General features: G+C 30.2%; 2 protein-coding genes and 1 non-coding gene across 3 annotated transcripts; all 3 read left to right on the top strand.

Annotated features, from left to right (window-relative positions):
• Nucleotides 1–7,298: 7,298 nt before the first annotated feature.
• On the top strand, nt 7,299–7,922 carry LOC107930140 (bZIP transcription factor 60-like). Its single transcript, XM_016861709.1, has 2 exons — nt 7,299–7,504; nt 7,769–7,922. Exons 1-2 carry the CDS (start codon nt 7,299–7,301, stop codon nt 7,920–7,922), a joined length of 360 nt encoding a protein of 119 aa, XP_016717198.1.
• A 3,290-nt stretch (nt 7,923–11,212) lies between these two features.
• LOC107930134 (lactosylceramide 4-alpha-galactosyltransferase) lies at nt 11,213–12,978 on the top strand. The gene has a single exon (XM_016861705.2). It carries the CDS (start codon nt 11,463–11,465, stop codon nt 12,735–12,737), a length of 1,275 nt encoding a protein of 424 aa, XP_016717194.1. The 5' UTR covers nt 11,213–11,462; the 3' UTR covers nt 12,738–12,978.
• A 1,063-nt stretch (nt 12,979–14,041) lies between these two features.
• LOC121228792 (small nucleolar RNA R71) lies at nt 14,042–14,148 on the top strand. The gene has a single exon (XR_005926367.1). It is a non-coding gene; the product is annotated as a small nucleolar RNA R71 (small nucleolar RNA).
• Nucleotides 14,149–23,071: the final 8,923 nt, after the last annotated feature.

The following is a 23,071-nucleotide window of genomic DNA, read 5'->3' as shown; positions in this document are numbered from 1 at the left end:
CTTCGATGATGCACTTTAGTGCCAGATTGGTGTGTTGGTTGAACGATCTATGTATCCGTCTAAATCCGAGTCAGATTAGTAGAGATTATAATACATAAGCTTGATAAATGATATTGAATTGAAATGATATGATGATATGGAACCATAAGTGCTTATAAGTAATTCATGATAGAGAAAGCATATAAAATATTATGCGAACAGGTTAGAAACGAGTCGTGGGGACCAAATCAAATGTGAATGAGTCAGTAGACTCCATGTTAGGATTTTAACCCGATTAAGTAACAAACAAGAAAATAGCAGAATAAATTGAGAAATTGAACACACAAATTTAACGTGGAAAAACCCCTCCAAAGAGGATAAAAACTACGGGCAAAGATAATTTTACTATAATGGCAAAAGAACGAAGAGTACAAAAGATGGAGATAAAAAACTAAACCCCGAAAACCCGAAAACAAAGAACCCACAAAACGTAAACACAAAATTCTCTAAATGTGTTATGAGTTCTAATCTCTAATGGGTGTATTTTCTAAGGTTGTAAAAGAGCCTATTTATAGGCTAAATTCATAGATCAAATAATAATAAAATAATCTAAACTAATCAGTGTTTGATTGAAACAAGTAAACAGAGTTTAACTAAAAGACTATTTTTCAAATTTGACTGAAAATAGGAGTCATATTTAACAAATCTCCACCTTGACTCATATTTCCACAACGCCATCTTTGCCAAAGCCCGCCACGAGCCTATCTTGAACTATGAAGGGAATTAACTGAGTCGTATTTGTGCTTAGAAAATGGAAGACTTCGAGCCTTCGACTTGTACACTGCCAAATCAAAACTAACCCGGGTCTGATTTTCACGAACACAGTGCCCTAACTTTTCAAAACCTGCATCCAAAAGAGAACCTCTCTTCAACGAAATAGTCATACCTTTTTCCCTCCTATGACCAAGTTGCCTCCGCTCCGAACAAGTTGACTTCAACTCCGTAACGGACGAGGGACGTCCGATTTTACCGGTCACTGTATAACTTTCCAGAATATAAAGACTGCCGGTTCTTTTACCTTTTAACAAAACGAGAGCTCCACGAGATACTTTAATACCACTCGACTCGATGTTGATTTTGCATCCTTTCAAGTCTAAAATACTTAAGGAGATGAGATTCTTTCGTAAATAAGATACATACCTGACATCTGAGAGTGTCCTAATCGTCCCATCGTGCATCTTAATTTTAACAGTACCAATACCAATTACCTTACTAGATGAATCGTTTCCCATGCGCACAACTCTACCTTCAATCGAACTGTATGTGGAGAACCATTCTCTATTTGGGACACATGTGGAAAGAACATCCTGAATCTAGGATCCACTCGGACGTGAGCTTGGTGTTATCACTTGTTGACACTAACAAGAAATCATCCTTATTTTCATTGGCCAAATTAACACCAGCTACATCTTCCTCGTTACTCTCAGCAGCTTTTTTATTTCGCAGTTTATAATAATCTGCTTTAACGTGACCTAACTTTTTACAATAGCGACACCTTTTATCTCGTTTCTTTGATGCTACCAAAACGGAAGCATGCCTATCTGTCTTGCTATCCAAATGAAGCTCATTTTCGAGTTTGTCTCTACTTAACAAATGACCCTTCACATATTTGAACGAGAGTTTGTCTCTACCATAAATCAGGGTTTCCTTGAAAGACTTGTATGAAGGGGGTAAAGAGCACAATAATAGCATAGCTTGATCTTCATCGTCAATATGAACCTCAACATTCTTTAAATCATTTTAAAGAGTAATGAATTGACTGATGTGATCTCTAAGAAGCTCACATTCGTTCATGCGAAACGTAAATAGACGTTGTTTCAACACAAAACGGTTAGCCAGAAACTTAGTCGCATAAAGAGTTTCTAACCTTTTCCACAAAGCAGATGAGGTCTTCTCCATCAATACCTCCTACAATACCGTATTCGTGAGGCACAACTGATTGCAGATAAAGCCTTTTCATCAAGCTCTTCCCATTCTGTTTTATTTAGATTCTCAGGTTTTTTCTCGATAACAACCTTTTTCAAGCCTGATTGAACTAGAATTGCCATCATCCGAACTTGCCACAGATTGAAATGTGTCACAATCGAACTTCTCAATTTCAAATCTTGTTGTTGCCATATCTGAACGGGCTGATCTATGAAAATTGAACTAGCTCTGATACCACTTGTTAGGATTTTAACCCGATTAAGTAACGAACAAGAAAATAGCAGAATAAATTGAGAAATTGAACACACAACTTTAACGTGAAAAAACCCTTCCAAAGAGGATAAAAAACTACAGGCAAAGATAATTTTACTATAATGGCAAAAGAACGAAGAGTACAAAAGATGGAGATAAAAAACTAAACCCCGAAAACCCGAAAACAAAGAACCCACAAAACGTAAACACAAAATTCTCTAAATGTGTTATGAGTTCTAATCTCTAATAGGTGTATTTTCTAAGGTTGTAAAAAAGCCTATTTATAGGCTAAATTCATAGATCAAATAATAGTAAAATAATCTAAACTAATCAGTGTTTGATTGAAACAAGTAAACAGAGCTTAACTAAAAGACTATTTTTCAAATTTGACTGAAAATAGGAGTCATATTTAACACTCCATAAAGAGCATTGAACCATAAGTTGAAAGATCAAATGACATTGATTGAAAATGGAAATTGGGTAGCATATTGTTAAATGTACATGTATTTGGAACTTAAATGGATTGTTTGTATACATATTACTATAAGGCATGGTATTGAATGTTTCAAATGGTACATAGATTGACATTTATTGATGGTATTATATGGTGAATTTTATTGCAAATATTAAATTAATTGGTATGCAAATTTGCTATATATATATATATGATAATTGAAACTCTTGGCATGATGGAATATGAAATGGTTAAACATTGAACTTGAGTTCATTGTGTTCATTTGCTAATACTAATGTTGCATTGACTTGAATCATGAAAGTACTGCTGAGCTTTATCGCTTAGTATACAGTTGATTCTTTCCATCCGTAGTTTATAGTCGATCTCGAGATTTTGAGACGTAATTCAACATCCAATTAGTAGTTCTCGACTAAAAAAATGTTTGGACAGCCCTTTTTTATTTTGATATATGACATGTACCTAGGTTTTGAGTCAGTTTCGTATAATGTATGGTCATATTGGTATTTAAGCTAGTAATGGTTTAGTTGATATGGTCAAATGATATAGTATATGTTATGATTTTAGAGGATTGAAGTGTTGCACAAACGTTAGTGAAATAAATAGTAATGTAAAATATTGATTTAAATCACAAGATCGAACAAGAACAATATAGATATATATAATCTGAAAAACATAAATTGGAAATAAAATTGGATCGAAATTTTGTACTTGTAGGTAGGTAGAAAATCAATTGGTAGTTGAGGCCTGTTTTCACAGTTTTCTTAAGACATATTTGGTCACTCCTTTGGTGCTGGAGAAATGTTGGTCGACTGTCTCCTAGGATACAACAACGAGATGAGCATGGTATTGGCACAACTGCAGTGATCAACGAACTGTAGCCTAACTTTCTTCTATCACAGAAAACAGGTTCGAAATATGTAGGGAAAAGATCTCGAATTTTTTGCAGAAAAAATAGAGAAAAATTTCAGTGTGTTTCTTCCTTCTGATTATTTTGGTTGGAAATTTTGACTAATGGAGCTATTAAAACCCAAATTAATGTATGAATTAAAAGAGCCATTAACTTCAATTTGTCGCAGGCCTAGAAGGGCCCAATCGGCCCGGACATTTTGCATTGTCCACGTGTTGTGGGTGAGCCCCCAACCCTGGCTAGTTTGGATTTGCAGCCCCTACGAGCGAGAAAGAATATTAGCTTAATCATTTGGTAACCACCAATTTGGTTCATATATATAAACATATTCCACAATTTGGGTCATGTCGTGACTTTGGAACCTTAACGTCGTGACTAGGAATCGACAATGAGTTGTGTCACGACCTGGAACCCCCGAAGTCACGATGTCAACTCGATAATTTGCAAACTTTACATTTTAGTCTTAATTCAACCTCCGTTTAGCAAAAAAACTTTCGTAAGCTCGTATAAGACCCAAATACAATTGAAAAACATATTGTGATTGCGTAATTTGTTTAGTACACGTTTAAAAAAAATTGTAATTACTCGGGCAACATATGTGGCATCTCGTATCTCGGACCCAACAATCGAGTCGGATAAGGGGTGTTACATTTAAGATGATTTTAAAGACTTCAAAATATTTTTATAATATTTTTTTATGATTTTATATAAATTGTTTAAGGTTTTAAATCATGATAAAACTCTTATTTTTCTCAACCCGAATAACATCGTTTTCAGCTGATGAGCTACAAACATTTGTTTTATAATTTTGATGTGTCTCCACAAGTATTCAATGACCCAAAATTATTTATAATCAATTTGCATTCTTCTAAACTTGGTTAATTTGATTCAAGGAACATTAACATGTTGTGAAATGTATACTTTTATAAAATAATTTATTTTGTTCAAGTCTAAAAGTGCTCCTATAGTACCTCTCACCCATAGTACACGTTGGGACCCGTGACGAATGTTATAACACTGTTGATGAAGTATTCTAACTCCACTAATAAGATTAAGAAACCATTATAATCTTTAATTAGTATCTAAAAAACAAAATATGTGAGACACATAATGAATTTTTAATTCTACTTGTGAAATTGAAAAACTAAACCCGAACAAATAGTAATCCAATATGTTAACATTCTTTTTCACATTAAATTTATAATATATACTAGTATACCTATCACATATGAATGCGTGGGAAAATCATCTATTTAGAATATAATATTCAATAAATAACTAAAATGTAAATTTATAATTAATTAATAATAGCACATGCAATATGTACAATATTAAATTGAAAAAAATAGATTAAATTTTGAGTACAACGAAATTTAAACGCATAAATTATATTAAGAATACTAAATGCACTACAATTATTTATCATGGTATTGTCATCAATTTTGACTTGATATCAAGTTAACTTGTGACATCAACTCAATCAACAAAATTATTGATATTAGAAATTCTATCACACGCGTATGTGTGTGGAAACAATGTACTTAGAATACAAATGTTAGTTGGTGCCGGGTTGACTCATGACACCAACTTAAATAGAGACTTAAATAATAGTATATATATAAGCATGAGTTTGAGAGAAACTTTTGAATCGACAAAGAATAACTTTTATTGTTTATTAAAGTATTAAATTAAAGTTAAAAAAGTATTTTTTTATTTTATATTAATATATTAGAGTTGTTATTAATTTTTATCTATATAATTGAGTTGAAGTTGGATTCAACTTATTAACAATAAATCATATTAACTATTAATAATAGATATTATTTTAGATTAATTATTGCTTAATTAGTGTTAAAGTTACATACTAATTAAAATTAAGATTTAATAATATAAATATCATCTAACGCTTAAGCATTTTCGATCAAGTATCATCTAAAGAAAATTACAAAAAAATAAAGGAAATTATTGACATTGATAATTTAGAGGTATCTTAAAAAGAATGGAGTATTAAAGTAATGTTTGTTAGAAGAGAAAATATAAAGTCATATTGAAATGACTACATTTATTTCTAATGCGATACCAAAATTTTTACTAACATCTCATAAGATATTTTGGTATACTAAAATTTCTAACATGATACCAATTTTTTTAATGAATACCAAAACATCTAACAAGATACTTTTAGAAATTTTGATACTTGGTTAAGAATTTTGGTATCGCTATTAGAAATTATGATACCTCTTCAAAAATTTCGATATTTCTTTAGATAGTTGGGTATCTTTTAGAAATTTTGATGACTATTAATAAATTTTAGTATAAACAAATATTATTATATCAAAATTCAAAATTTGTTTGATACAGAAGTTATTAAGATAATATATAATAAACAAGATTGAACATATTTAAATATTATTTAAATATATAATGTGATACTAAAACATATTTTGAGATATCAAAATATGGCACTAATTTGTATACAAAATTTTTAACCAAATACCAAAATATGTAAGGGGATATTAATGTTGGGGTTAATACACATTGTTTTTGTTGATGCGTGTTTCCCCATAAATTTGTCTTCAATTTTGGTGTCTATTAAAAATATTGGTATGCAAGAAATTTTGATATGAATTTATTAACATTTAAAAAAAAAAAATTGATATTGTGATATTAATTTGGTTAAACCATTTCCTAATTTATTTATTTTGTGAAGCGGCCATGGGTCCAGCAATAATAAAGTTGAAATCTAGTTTTGCAGCCTACTCCTTTTGTTGCTGAATGGGTCAATGCAATGGTTGCGTAGGCCGCCGTAATTCTCATGCAAGCAAAGGAAAATTGAATGGAGCCCATTTTCAGGATAAATTCCAAGTTAGATATACAATAATTTAATCACACGAGCTTGTTTCCTAATAAAATAATCCTGCCATGTTTTCTTTTCATTCCATACAAAAGGCAAGAAAAAGAAGAAGATTTCTTAGCCAACAAATTGAAAAAACAAATTAAAAGTACCTTCTAACCGGAGGAGTCTAGTGCTTTTTGGGATTCATTTACTACTTATTTTTAAAAATTTAATTGATATTTAAATTTGAAAATTATTAAATATTTTTTTAGTTAATTTTAAGGTAAATTACACCAACAGTCACTCAACTTTGAGATAGTTGAAAAAACAGTCACATTGGTTTCATTTCAGTCACTCAATTTTAGAAAAATGACAAAATAATCATTCTTGCCTTTTTTGTTACAAACATAACGAAAAAGTGACATGCCATATGATGGCTTGCTTGGTGTCATTAACCGTCCAGCTGGCTAGTTAGCACCAATTTAAATAGTCATATCAACAGCAATTTAGGGTTTATACAATAGAAGAAGAAGAAGAAGAAGAAGAAGAAGAAGAAGAAAAAGAAGAAGAAGAAGAAGAAGAAGAAGAAGAAGAGAAAATGAAGATGCCTAGAGATTAAACAAATGAAAAACATGCTCCCCTCCTTTGTAAATCCTATTAGACTTCATTTTCCCTTTCATAAATCTTTGGGTTTTCATGGAGGAAAACAATTGGGATAACTTTTGCTCGAGGTTGACTTACCCGATTTCCGGGATATCTTATATAATGAATCGGAACAAGTAACAAAACCTCCTCCTCAACCTTGTTTGACCCAGAATCCCGTTGAGGAATTGGCGGTGTCTTCGTGGATTGGGGAGATTGAAATGGTTTTGATGGAGGATGATAATTTTGATCATAGAGTTGAGACTCAGCTTGTCCCCAATAATGATTTCTTGGCCGATTTACTAGTTGATTCACCTCCTTGTAGCAGCAACGATGTGGTTGGCGCCGATAGTGGTGATTTGCACAAACATAGCCAGACCCATACTGACGTCAATAAAGACGATCCCATTGCTAAGAAACAGAGTAGGTATAAATTGATATTCCCAATTTATCATCTTTGTCTATTGTTCTTTGAAACCTCATTTTGTTTCAATTTTGTTAGTTGCATGTCTAATTTGAGGTAGAGGTGTAATGACTTACCTAAGGAACTCAAGCTCAATCTAGTTTTACTTTTAAAGCTTGATTGATCTTCCCAATTTTCATACAAACCCAAGTATTTTGCGAATACCCAAAACTGAAGATAATAAAGGGTATTACTGCAATTGATGGATCTGAATGGTTTCTTTTTCAGGCAACTGAGAAATGGTGATGCAACTGTGAGATCAAGGGAGAGGAAGAAGATGTATGTCAAGGATCTTGAGATGAAAAGTAGGTATTTAGAAGAGGAGTGTAGACGATTGAGTCGTGTGCTTCAGTGCTTCATTGCTGAGAGTCAAGCTCTTTAGATTTTCTTTTCCTACTCCCTTAATCACAACCAATTTCTGTTGTTTTTCCCTAAACCGACCCAACCCTTTAGATTTTTCCCTAAACCCACCCCGAACCTTGACCCTTCAGTTGCTTCACCAGCGTGGCAAGTTAACTGGCCACATTAGCGGTCTCGTTAAGACACTAACTGAAAATGTTACTAAGTGATTATTTTGTCACTTTTTGATAACGTTAGTTACTGTTTTGTCATTGTTCTAAAGTTGAGTAACTGAAATGAAATCAATGTGACTATTTTGTTAGTTACCCCAAAGTTGAGTGACTATTGGTATAATGTACCCTTAATTTTATTAGATTTTTAAAGTAAAAATATAAAATGTAAAAATCTTTTAAAAAAATGTAAGGTTATAAAAAATTTTAAAAAATAAAAAATTTCTAAAAATACTTGATTTTTTTTCTAATTTTTTGAAATTATAAAAAATAAAATTATTGAAAAAGTGCATAACTAGAATGAATATAAATAAATGATGTCTAGATTCATTTTAGATGTGAAACAGAAAAATAAAAAAATTTAAAATCTATATATATACAAGTGATGATTTATAATAGGGTATAATTGTCACGCTATCAAAAATTTAATTGTGCTAACTATTTAAGATAATGTGTGTGATAAATTTCAAATTTAAATACGAACTAAATTCAAAATAAAAGTAAATGCCTGTTAAATACAAGTGACCAATTTCAAAGGAAAAATATACATTAACTCTTTTGTTTATAAAATTTGGCATATCTGTAATGTGGTTGATTGAACTTATGTGAATTAAAAAAATTATTTTTAAAAAATTAATAAATGATATTATATAGATGCTTTTGTCTTTTCTTATTTTTATATATAAAAAAAATAAAAAATTGTAAGGATGAAATCCAAAATTAATATTTACTTAGAATTTAATTAACAACCGAATCTTTTATAAATATAATTTTGTACTGTGACATAACCTTACAAATATTTTTAAAAAAAATCACAGCATAAGAATAATTGATGTAATTATTATATTAATTGCCATGATGAGTGAGTAGTTTTAACAATAATTAATAATTTATTTCGTAAAATAATCCTGCGTAGTACAACACTTAAAAGGATATAGGAAGTGACTTCTCATCTGCTCATTAATAAATAATATTTTATTTTAGATGTATTGGTTTCCAAATGAATTTTCCATTTACTGAGCTGATGGAATTGCAACATAAATTTCCCACTTGGATATGACTTAAATATTATAGGTAAGACATTCCCGACGGTGTTTTCATTTCATAATTTATTCTACAAAATTTCTTGATTTTCATTTTCAAATGTTGATCCAATCCTATAAAGTCAAAAACCCAGATTTGTTTCCCACAATTAACAATTTCATCTTCTATCATGATTGCAAACAATATAAACCCTGTGATTTTAATGTGAAAATGGGAATAATTTTATTAACTGGTTTTGTCGGCGAGGAATCATATAAAATTGCTCAATTTCTCCTACTCCTTATGCTCAAATTTTTAAAATTTTCAATTTTTAATCCTCATCAAAACAGTAAGCTCTAAGTTCAATAAGTTAAATTTTGTTATTACATATTATTACATATGTAATGTTATGACAATTTATTATTTTCACATTATACTCACAAAAAAAATACATTATTTTAATTAATAAATTTAATCCTATTGTTTGAGTCTAGACTTAAAATTCAAAAAGTATAAAGATATTAAAATTAATCAAATTAGAGAACATGAACTAAATCTACTATTTTAACATATATGGGACTAATACCAAAATTTGAACTAATGAATTTAATTGCTAGTCTTCGGATTAGAATTAAAATTTTAAAATTCAATCCAAGTTAAAAAAAAAATTCCTAATTTACAATTATATTAATTGGTACAACCATTATAAATATTAAACTAAATAATAATTCAACAACTAATGAGTAGAATTGAACCAAATCTGGTCACTCATCATGGACAACGTTTTTATTGTGAAATATAAGGGAAAAGTTTTTCCTTTTTACAAATAAAATTATACATGTTAGACATATCTAAATCAATTATAATTAAGATTAAATATTATAGATGGGATAATTAAATTAATATACGGAATTCTTTTAGAGAGAACTTACATGTGATAAAATTTAAGATAAAATAAATTTAGAAATAATTCACACATAATTCAAATAAAGTATGAGTTGAAGATTTGCAAACAACAAAACATTGGCGAAAGTAATATAAGAAAAAAAACTGAGTGTATGGGTGTCGATGAGTGTTTAGGTTAATGACAATATTAACAGCACAAGTTTTACCCTCTATAAATCATATATAGATGTGTAGGTCTTATTTTAATTACCACCATTCCATCATACTTTAATTATAAAATATATGAGTAATTGTGTTTGTAATTTCTTTAAAAGAAAAAAAAAATCCTCTTCTAAATCCCCTGGATGGTTTTAGGCACATGAAAGCAAGTTGTTGTAATTAAAACCAATAGATTCTTAGAATGCATAAAAAACCTACACAAGCAGTCAAACAAATTTAATATGGAAATGAGATGAACCAATTCTGAATGCTCATTCAAATTCAATGATAAACAAAATTTGTTAAGGTTTCAATCAAGGGCTTCTTAATTTCAATTTTTGCTTTAAAATGACACGAGAAACGTTAAGCCAATAAACAGTTTTTAGAACATGGGGCAAGTTGCCTCTGTCATACGTCGACAATCCCTACCCACATCCCCACGTCGCTAATGGATATCAACATTGTTTAATTCTACTTTTGTATATTTGAAATTTTAATCCTTTTTGTTTATTTATTTTTTGATTTAAAGATTGTCAAATGGATTATGGATCATGCAGCCTTTTTAAAATTACAAATTTTACTCAAAACTAGTGGAAGCCATGTGAGAAAAAAGATTGATTTTTTTACTTTACGTTCTCTAAACTATATTAAGGGTAAAAAAAAAAAACAATAGGAAAAACCTTATAAATTCATATGCAATATTTTTATTTGCTTTTTTAGCCTTTCATGTATGTAATATTAGGTATGCGAGTAATTTTGTTACTGGAGATGTGGGTTGAATTTTAATTATTGAATAAAAAATAAAATAAATCGGCATGAATAGAGGGAAGTGTCTAGATTATAACACTCGGCCTTCTCCGTAAAATGATGGCTTCATCTAAGAGAAGAAACGACCGTAGAAATTGTTAACCATATCACTCGTTTTCAACTGGTTTATGGCATTTTTCAAGCTTACCAGATACGAATATATTAAACAAATAAAATGCTTTCTTAGAGTAGTTTTATTTCATAAGTTTTAGACCCAAAATAATTAAAAGGTGAATACCAATGAATGCCAAGGAACCATCCTAATATATTATATTATTGTAACGTGTCTCTTTTTAAACTTGTAAAAACAATGTCTTCCCGTTGACCGCCATGAAAGTTTTATCTTGGGAGTTCTACCACACTTCTGAAATTCTTAATATTTAGATACCTTTAAGCTCTTCAACAACCCATATTTCAGTATGATGACAACCAAAATTTTCGTCTGCCCGGTTGTTATTCCAGCTAAATCCCCTGTTGCTTTTATGATCTTATTTGCTCTTCTGATGTTTCTTATGTTAACAGATAGTATCGTTTCTAATATATCGCTGGAATCGGCTGCCTTTACTCAAAAAGAAGATTCCCAATCGTTGCAGACTCTAACAGTTACAAGAAATATCAAGTCGGATGTTGTTCTTCCTCTATCACTGACTGTTTCCACAAAAAACAACATCGTTGATGGTAATAGTGAACATCAGAATTCTCTAGTTTCTTCCTTGGGTGTTAGAGAAAAACATGGGATTGGGAAATTCAGGAGAAAACTGCCAGAACATGAGATTTTCATGTCAGATGAGTTGACAAAGAAGTTCCATGGCCGAGTTCTTGAATTCTTCAACCGTGGGTGTGAGGTTCACTTCTTCATGACATGGATTTCAAAGGTAGCGTCCTTTGGGAGAAGGGAAATCCTGGCTGCTGAAAGCGTTTTCAAATCCCACCCTAATGGTTGCTTGATGATTCTATCGAGAACGATGGACTCAGTGCAAGGTTACAGGATCCTTAAACCGTTGCTTGATCTTGGGTTCAAAGTTATAGCAGTGGCACCGGACTTTCCATTTCTGGTCAAGAATACACCTGCTGAAGCTTGGCTTGATGATATGAAGAGTGGGAAAAAGGACCCTGGTGTGATTCCGTTGGCTCAGAATCTATCTAATTTGATGAGGCTTGTTGTGTTATACAAGTACGGAGGTGTTTACTTGGATACGGATTTCATAGTGATGAGGAGTTTTAAAGGGTTGAAGAACACAATTGGAGCACAAAGCATTGATGTGGTATCTAAGAACTGGACAAGATTGAACAATGCAGTACTGGTCTTTGATATGAAACATCCACTTGTACTCAAGTTTATTGAGGAATTTGCTTTAACTTTTGATGGGAACAAATGGGGACATAATGGGCCCTATATGGTTTCCAGGGTAGTTCGCAGAGTAGAAGGCAGACCTGGTTATAATTTTACAATCTTACCACCTATGGCTTTTTATCCTGTTGATTGGATTAAAATAGGAGGTCTGTTTAAGATGCCTAAAGACAGGGCAGGCTCGAGATGGATAGAGGTTAAGGTGCAGCAGCTAAAGAGGCAAACATATGGAGTACATCTCTGGAATAAGCAAAGTAGCAAATTAGTGGTTGAAGAGGGAAGTGTAATGGAAAGATTAATGGCACAGAACTGTGTTTCGTGTAAACATATATATAGCTCTTAGAAGAGATGGTGAAGGCTTGTTAGTGTCAAAATGTTGTACAGTGTGTGTTCATTGAAAGGGCCGAATTCAAAAGCTGTGCTCTGTCTTCCTTCCTCAAATTGTAAATTAAATGTGGATTAATTGGATACAAAAAATAAAATAAAAAAGGAAGGAAATACTTAATATTGTTGACTTTTGTTTTTTGGTTTTGAATGTTGGTTGAAACAAAGGTTCATTTATGGAATCAGTTTTTATTGATAAACAATGCTACTTTTTTTTTTTTTTACTTCATTTCACACCTAATGGTGTATTAGAGTGTGAGAAATGATCAGTGCATGAATCGATGATAGTTGAAAGAGTTTTAGCATACATGCGAGTGAGATAAGAGCAATAAGAGAGTGCATTTGTAGTGTGTTTAGCGGTGAGAACCAAAGCAGTCCAAATCATAATCGAGAAGAAGCACAAGGGAGACATAAGAACCTTGACTTTGGTTTCAACAGGGGTTTAAAATTAGAGAACGATTGAGGCATTAAAAATTTTAAGTTTATTATATTCCTTAAATAAAATTAATATATTTATATGGCACACCAAGTATTAGAGTAAAAAAAAAAAAGTAAATCTATTAAAAATTATTATGAACCAAATAAACCATTAGACAATATAATTTTGTAAAATGAATAATCTTTACATCATTTCTCAACTGAGTTGGTATCAAAAGCTTAAATAGTATATAATATAGATATGTGTTAACTTAATGAAAGAACTCTAATAATTTAAGGATGTAACCAGAATGATTTGAAATTTAGGAACTAATTTTATCATAATTTGGGGTTTTTTTAAATTAATAAAATTTATGTTATCTAAATGTATAATTTTATTAATTTATTTCAATTTCAATTTAAATTAATTTTTAAAAATAGATTTGAAAGTTAACCTACTTCAAGATTAATAAAATTTAAATATGAAATTTTAATTTATTTATATAATTTATCAATTTAAGTATGTTAAAAAAATAAAATAAAATAATTTAAATATAATTTGTTAACTTACAATTAAATCATTAAATTATAAATTCCTGAATTGATTTTACTCGGTGCTTCCACCTGCCTTGCCAACATAGCAATTGCATCTATATTAAAAACACTGGCTGCCTTGATCGGTTTTGTTCTCACGACTTACCACTGATAATTATTCAGTGCTATCTCTTCAATAAATTCTTGGGTTGCCTTTTGTTATTCAATGTTCCTCCAGTTGTTGCATCAATCATCTACCTAGTTAATGGGTTCAAACCGTTGTAAAAGGTTTGAACTTGTAACCACAAAGAAAACCCATGATGAGGGCACCTTCTCAAAAGATCCTTAAATTTCTCTCATGCATCATATAGTGTCTCAAGCTCAATTTAGGCAAACGAATAGATGTCGTTCCTTAACTTAGTTGTTTTAGCCAGTGGAAAATATTTCAATAAAAACTTCTCAATCATCTGATTCCAAGTCGTGATAAAACCCCGTGGAAGTGAATTCAATCACTATTTTGCTTTGCCCCACAAAGAAAATGGGAACAATCGTAAGCGCATGACATTATCAGTAACACCATTAATCTTATATGTGCCGCTAATATTTAGAAAGTTAGCCAAATGAGCATTCGAATCTTTATCTTGTAACCCATCAAACTTAACATACTGTTGTATCATCTGAACTGTATTCGGCTTCAACTTAAAATTTTTTGCAGCAATAGTCGGTTTGACAATACTCGATTCAACCCCAATCATAGTGGGCTTAGGATAATCATACATTGTCTGAGGAGCAAGAGCTGCAAGAAGCTGCTGATTAATTTGATTATCTTCCATCTCCACGATAATATCATTTTCCTCTTGATCGTCTACTAAAACCTGTTGACCTTGCTTTGCTTCTCTAATTTCTCTCAGACTTCTTCAAGCAGTTTTTTCTATCTCACTATAAAAAATTAACAATTCCAACGAGTTGCCTTTAGTCATAAACCAAAAGAACCTTTCAGAATTAAACAAACAAAAAAAAGAATATAATATTAAATTAAAAACAAAAATATTAAAATAAAAATAAAAAATGACTAAATTAATAGAAATAAAGTTTTCTTAATATTTTAGTCCTTAACAATGGTGCCAAAAATTGATGTCCACGAAGCTAACTAAAAATCTCACTAATACAAGTGCACATATCAATTGATAGTATAGCTACGGTGAGCACAGATACCCTTCCCAAAAACTAAAAGTACTAGTAATTACCGTATTTCTATCATTTAACATATAAATTCGAGTGATTGATTAAAAACTAAAATTAATTAAATAACAAACACAACAAAGAACAAATCAGGAAAATAAACGAATAATAACCAAGAAGCGAAATAATACCTAGAAAAGAATTCACCTAGATTTCATCTAGCACTATCAATCTAAATTACGCAATTTTTTTACTTAATATCTTGATCTCTAGAAATCTCTAAATTATGTTAATATATCTTTCGAGAGTAAGAGCAACTAACTCTAGGTTGATTAATTGAAATTTCTTTCTAATTAAAACCTCTATTATCGCATTAACTCAAGCTATGGATTCCTCTATTAGATTTGACTCTAATCCGATTGATTTAAGTTGTCCTATTTCTATGATAGCATGCAACTCCATTAAATTACATAAGATCTACTCTTAAACATGGTCTATTCCTCCTCTGATTTAAGTACATCAACATGGATCAATAATTTAGAAATATCAAACCAAGAATTAAACACACATAATTGAGAAGAATATCTAAGTATTTATTGTGTAAAATAAAAATCAAATGACATAATCTCTCATAGGGTTCGTTTCCCCTAGGTATTTAGAAAATTAGTTCATACTTGCAAATAAAAACATCCCAAAGATAGTATAACCGAAAGAAATAAAGAAACTCATAATAATCTCTTAAGAAATCAATTGGAAGTCTTCAATCTTGACGGAAATATGTTTTAGAATAGGCTTCAATGGTATTTTTCGAGTTGTTTTCTTGAGTATTATATGACGATTCACTCGTATCTTCTTATTTTTGTCACATATATGTCTTAGAATGCCCAAAAAAAACCAAAAAATCGTGTTTTACTGCAAGTTTAGAGTGCAAATCGCAAAGTGGACAGGCCATGTGGAAGGGGTTAGCTCGTGTGGCTCTTGTACCTTACTTCAAATTTCCATTTTTCGCTCATTTTGTTGTCAAATGCTCTCTTAAGTATAAAAACATGAATTTAAAGAATTAGAAGCATAAAATTCACCATTAATATCGAATAATCACCCAAAAACACATTAATAATGAGACTAAAACATGTTACTTTTAGCACCTATCATATACTCTTATAAAACACTTGTCAAACCCCTGATCTTATTTGTAGAGTTTAAGAATTCCACTGATAGTGTATCAAATATTATTCATTAATGTAAATGATAAAAAAATTGAGTTTTAAGAAGATAATATTTTTAAGAGACAAATATTAAGCATTTTAACTTCATTAATGATATAAAAATAATATTAAGCAATTAACAATGTAATGGTCAACTTCATATTATAATTGTATAAGTTACCTAAGCTATTAATAAATAAAAAAAAAACATTTATATTTACAGATGTTAAATAACTTTTGTATAAGTTACCTAACCAATTAATTCACAATTTAATTTAAAACTTTTAAATTAATAAAATATTAAGTAAATAAAAAATTTCTTGAAAAATAATTAAAAGAAGATTGTAGTCACATATTAGTAATTAATTAAAAATATAATAAATAATTCTTTACAAAGTAGTAAATGATGATAGATAGGATAAGAAGGATAAATTTCATAAGTGGCATTAACAAATGTCATCATTATTGTAACATAAATTTTACACTTTCAAGTTAATTCACAAGTCATGTTTCTAGAATTGCAAGCATTTTAAAAATAATATTTTTAATTTAGCTACGAGAAAGAAAATAGTGATAGCAAATTTCACAATATAAAAATTAATAATTATAAAATATTAATGTATAACCAATAATTTTGTTCACCATAATTAGATTGCAAAATTATTTACAAAATCATAAAAGCTTTCTGTAAATTATTGTTTAAAATAAAAAATATTAATTTTATTTTAATTGTACAATAATTAAATTTAAAAAAAATTTAATGAGACCTCACCGGGGTGTGGATTGAGTAGGTTTTGGGCCGAATATGAAATAGATTCATATACCCAAAAAAGTAGGAATTAGACAGTGGGCATATATTTCATGTGGTGGAATAAAAGTTTGATGGATGACACTATTGATATGAATGAGCAAAAGGTGGAATTCATCTCTTAATAATGCCACTTATTTCACATCAACCACTTCAACATCCTTTTATTAAACAATTAGGATTCGTTTAAAGTATAAAGTTCTCTTCAATTGGAAACGTAAAACCCATTTGCATGCATAATTAATTTTAATGGGATTTTCCTTTTCTTAATTACTGATAGTAATTTCATAAATAATTTCAACTTTCAGAAATTTAAGCTTGAAGACCGGGAATCTGGAAATTTTCTTTCCCATTTTTGTGTTTAGAATTCATTTGATGCATAGAGATGTTATTAGAGATATCTACATGCTGGTAGGAACCCCTCCTTTTAAAATGAAAATTTATCTATTTATGCTCTTTAAAAATTTAAAAATTTTAAATTAATAAAAATAAAATTATACTTTATGCCTTAAAAATAATAAAATTTTAATTTAATTCTTTAAAAGTTATATTAAAATTTAAAATTTAATTTCTAACCTTAAAATATTTTTCTATCTTTGCCTGTGCTGGAGATCATACCTGCTGTAGAACATGATACGAATATGAAATTAGTTCTTTTGTTGTATTATTTTATTTTAATTATGACTTAAACCCTAAATTAGAGATCATACCTGCACTAAAAAATCCGAATATGTCATCTCAATCTGTTTTATATAATGGATGGTTTCAAGGTTCTAAGTAGGTTGTTTAACTTTTATGTTCTCTACAGTAAAAATATTATGGAAGTCTTGTTAGATAATATTTTATTTTTTTATTAAAAAAATAGATAAATTTATCTTTATATGTTAAAACAAATAGTAAATTGATTATTTTTGTTAAAAATTTCATTGATCTATACTATTAAAAACTAACATGCCTAATGGAATAACCAATAGAGACATGTGACATGCCACTTGTACCTCATGTTGATGTACATAGACTAGTTTTTAACTGTAGAAATGGATAGAATTTTTAATAAAAAGACCAGTTTAATATTTGATTTAACATATATGGCCTAATTTGTACATTTTTTAAATAGGCAGGACAAAATTCAATTCAACTTTTTATACATGATACTTTAACCATATATTTACTCGTGTTATTTAAAATTTAGTGTTTAATAATGTTTATGATTTTATAATTATTTAATTTTAATATTTTTTACCACTTTTAATGTTTTTAATACTTTTTGGCTGGTCAAAGTCAATGGAACACCATTAAATATTTTTGACCAAAAAGTATACCAGAAGAATAGTTGATGTAATAAAAAATAAATAAAAAATTGTTAAGGTGATTATGACATGTCTTTGGACGTTGGAGATTTGCATTTGGGATGGTTCTGACATTAACAATTTACGACAATATGAAGTGAAAGATTGTCAACATTTGATATTTAGAAGCTTTTAGCTTCTTCAATTGGATAATCATGTAATTTTCAGTATGCCGTAAAAATCATGAAATTTTGGATGTGAAATGCACCATTATGTCAACATAATGCGAGTAACTTGTAAAAATCAAGGAATTTTCATCGGCCACTCTCATGGTGAGTGAAAAATGTGCCACAACCCTTCATTGATGATTGAATGCAACACAAATAGCCCTTAAAGCTTTATCAAAACAATCATTTGGGGTAAGAGCCGTAGACAGTCTCTTCAAAGCAAGCCCCAAGGGATGCTTCATGATTTTATCATCATCTCTTGATTCAACACAAGCGTCCCTCGACCCTTCTAAGAGTAAAATAGCGTCTCTCTGCAATACCAAACCACCCCATACTTATGTGTTACAACATATTTAAGCATCCAATTATGGATATATATAAGGCTCAAAGAAAGATTACAAAAGAAAAGAAACAAAGTTTAATAATAACAATCTTCAAGTTTTTAGGACCAATCCCAACAGTCTTTTCAGTCCAAGCCCACTTCAAATATTGGGTCAGTTTGAGAAAAAAAGTTTCAAGTTAAAAAAATTGGCCCAAACGATCAAAGTTAAGGTGCAATTATCCCTTTTGCAAGAGAGCCAATGCCTTCCTTACTTTTATTATTATCTTTCTGACGAACCTGAAATACCAAGACTTAGATCTAGCTAAATTTGATGAAACGGCAGCTTTCACATGTAAACAGTATGCCAATGTAAGCAAACAACTTGCTTTATTATGGTAATCTTCCTTTAACCTTAAAGTAACCCTAATCTCATCATGTTAAGGTTGCTTATATCAGAATCATAGTTTTATTCTTTTTTGTTTCTTTCTATATACAGTTCCTTGCTGCAGCAGACTGGTGGCTCTAAATCCTAAATCTTACTTTCTTTCTACGGTAATGAAGGAATTATGGCACTATAATCTATGAACAACTTACCTTGCCAAGTAAGGATACAATTGGTTTATTATTTAACAGGCTAAAGCAGGACACCAAAAATAAAAATATAAAAAAGTTTTGAATATGGTCAACTAGAAGCAGTGAAATGTTTAGGGTGTGAAGGCCAAAATTTGCTTACAAGTTAAGACTGACAGCTTGAAATAACCTAATTCAACTTCAGCTATCCCTTGTTATCTGCTTTTCATTATCCCTCCTTAACCTATACTCTTCACTGTTTTTGGACCCTTATTTGTTAGTAGTTATCAAGGTGGTTTTATCAACACATCTAAAATTTTGTATGTATGAATTTCTCATGAAATTATGGTATGCGTAAATGAATAATTGAGATTTTCTGTCATTTTTATTTGGAAATTGTTATATAACATTACCTCTTCAATATTTATTTTTTCATGGTAATTTTTTTTATCTCATTTGAGTATTTTTGTGTAGGTATAATGTTTATTTTGATTCTTTGATATATTTATTTTTATTTTATATATAGAAAGATTTGTATTAGTTGGATAAGAAAGAAAATGTGTATTAGAAAGTAAAATACATTTTTTATTTATTTTTTGTTAGGCCCATTTGGCCATGAATATTCTCATAATCCATGTTGTGGTGTGCGGAAAAATTTGTTATTTTTAAAAAATTTAAATATACATCTATTAAATAAGAATTAATTTCAACTTCACAAATAATATATTTTATATCTAAATAATTAGATTATTAAATTAGAAATTTCAAGATAAATTTAAAAATATAATATTAAACATTTAAAATTATTTTAAATCCCTAAATAATTTTATTAATTTATTTTCATACATAAAGTGGAAAAAAAAATTCATAGAAGAAGAGAGACGACACCATAAAATTAAAATCAAGGTAAAAATAACTTATAAAAACACTTCAAGAACAATAAGTCTTTTCATAAAAATATTTTCTCTTTCCTCACACAATCAATCTTAATTTCCCTCGGTTTTATTTCATTGTAATTTTTTTTTGCTCATTAAATTTTTTACCAATATTTTATTTCTCTCAATTTTTTTCAATCATAAAATTTGGAGATAAATATTAATATTATATATAAAATTTGATTTAATTTGCAATTTGATACATAATCTTTGATTTTGTGCAACTATACACATTAAAGTTTGATTTTAGTTGAAATATACACATAAAACTTTGATTTGATTCAATTGTACACATTTAAAAAAATTAATACATAAATTCATTTTAATATTATATAAGTATAATTATATGTATATATAACATGTAAACACGAAATGGTGTTATCTCAATAATGATTGTAGTGATTTGTGAAAATGGATCAAATCAAAATTCATGTATAACATTGTACATTGGACCAAAGTTATGTATAATTTTAAGATTTTTCCCTAAAATTTTCAATTTTATTTTTTTATTATGGTTGCCCAATAAATTTGGATTAGATATTTTTTTTTCAAATTGTGGACATTTTATTAACAATTTTTTTAACTTTTTTATTCTTGTGGTGTAAAGTTATTCATATTTAAAATCTTTAGTGCGTTTGTGCCCGGTAGATTAATATCTGATAATGTATTACTTGTCTACGAAATTCTACTTACTTTTCATCAAAAGCGAGTAGGGAAGAAAGGATTTATGGCATTAAAGCTAGATATGAGTAAAATTTATGACAGCGTTGAATGAGGTTTCATAAAAGGTATGATGATTCAGTTGGGATTTGATAATCGTTGAGTGAAGCTTATAATGAGATGTATCTCAACCGTATCATATTCAGTTCTTCTAAATGGTCGAGTAGGGGAATGTTTTCATCCTAGTAGAGGTCTCCGACAATGTGACCCTTTGAATTCGTTTCTTTTTCTACTATGTAGTAAAGGATTATCTTCATTAATGAGAATTGTTGTTCGAGACGGCTAGTTAAAGGGTGCACGAGCCAGTAGGAATGGACTTTTGATTTCATATTTGCTTTTTGCTGATGATTCCATTTTGTTTGGTGAGGCATCAACTCAAGGGACAAACGTACTAAAAACTATTTTGCGAGAGTATGAGTAGTGCTCGGATCAGTTCATAAATTTCAACAAGTCTACTGTTTTTTCAGTACCTACACTTCTACATATGACAAGCAATTGGTTTCTGGGCTTTTAAGTGTACAACATTTTGATGATTCAAAGAGGTATCTTGGCCTCCCTAACATGGTGGGGCAATGCAAGAAGGAGTCATTTCAGATTTTAATAGACAAATTTAGAAAATGTATCGAAAGATGGAGTATTAGCTATTTATCCCAAGGGGGACGTGAAGTATTCATTAAATTAGTATTGCAGGTGATTCCTACTTATTCTATGGTGTATTTCTTACTCCGAAAACCTTTTTGTAATGAGATGTAAGGAATCATGGCTAAATTCTAGTGGCAAAAAGGACCAGGGAAACGTAGGATCCATTGGTATTCTTGGGAGCATCTTAGTGAGCCGAAGGAATTGGGAGGCTTGGGTTTTTGCAGCCTAGTTAAATTTGATGTCACTTTACTCGCAAAACAAGGTTGACATTTGATTAATCATCCAATTCGTTATTAGCTTGTGTTTTAAAACCAAAATATTATCCGAATTCTAGTTTTCTCAATGCGAATTTGGGCAATTTACCTTCGTTTACTTGGAAAAGTATGTGGTCAGCGAAGGGTCTACTGGTGAGTGGGCTTTGTTGGAGAATTGGCTCCGAGGCTAATATTTCCATAATGGAGGATGCATGGTTACCAGGTTCACCATCCTATCATATCTATGAAAATATTAATTTAAGGAGTTTGAATGTGGTAACAGATTATATTGATAATGACAACATGATATGGAAAGCAGACCTGATCAGAAGTACCTTCCCTGATGAGCTTGCGAACGGAATCTCGCAAATTCCTTTGCTGAAAGAGAGAAAGGAGGATGTCCTGGTTTGGCGAGGGGACCCATTTGGCGAGTTATAGTCAAAATCGCCTATAAACTATTACGTGAAGGTACCTTTAGCCCTAATTATATAGATTATGGTCTTAAAGATCTCTATACGAAATAATAGAAATTATAGATTCCCACAAAAGCAAAAATTCATATGTGGAAGGCAACATGGAACTTCCTTCCCATTATGGTTAATTTGTAGCATAGGCAAGTGGGGGGGGATGGTTTCTGTCCTTAATATGGTAGTAGTCCTAAAATCCTACATCATGTGTTTAGAGATTGGCAAGTTTCAGCAACTATATGGAATAACTTAAACTTACAGTAGGTACTATCATTACCTAAAATGCCTGATGTAGAATGGTTCAATTGGGTTTTTTCCCAGTACACTGAAGAACAGTATAAGAAAGCATGAATAAGTCTTTTGTACGGGAAAACAGATCGTAAATTGGATCCAAATATATATTTCAGAAATAAATGGTTTAGAACAGAGGGATGTTACCAGATCTACGAGTGAAAAGGCCTGGGTACCTCCAAACGCCCAGTCAGTTAAAGTAAACTTTGACGCCACTTTCCATCAAGACTTGAACAGATTTATTTCGGGACTAGTCATTTGTGACTCCCAAGGGGTGGTTCTAGTCACAAAATAGAAACTACATGATCGTGTAGTTTCTCTGTTCACGGCAGAAAGCCTTGCCTGTCTGTTAGCAGTATGGTTAAACATCTAGTTGGAGCTCTAACATGTGGTCATAGAAAGAGGTGCAAAGTCCATCATAAACAAAAAA

Source organism: Gossypium hirsutum, chromosome A04 (assembly GCF_007990345.1).
Source record: "Gossypium hirsutum isolate 1008001.06 chromosome A04, Gossypium_hirsutum_v2.1, whole genome shotgun sequence".
Lineage (NCBI taxonomy): Eukaryota > Viridiplantae > Streptophyta > Magnoliopsida > Malvales > Malvaceae > Gossypium > Gossypium hirsutum.
The sequence above is the reverse complement of the archived record's forward strand: the minus strand, read 5'-3'. Positions and strand labels throughout refer to the sequence as shown.

What these genes read in the sequence shown, in the direction of transcription:
- LOC107930140 (XM_016861709.1), top strand. Translation starts at nt 7,299, where the DNA reads ATGGTTTTGATGGAGGATGATAATTTTGATCATAGAGTTGAGACTCAG. An exon ending in ATTGCTAAGAAACAGAGTAG is followed by an intron (nt 7,505 to 7,768) that starts GTATAAATTGAT and finishes TTTCTTTTTCAG; the next exon opens with GCAACTGAGAAATGGTGATG.
- LOC107930134 (XM_016861705.2), top strand. Translation starts at nt 11,463, where the DNA reads ATGATGACAACCAAAATTTTCGTCTGCCCGGTTGTTATTCCAGCTAAA.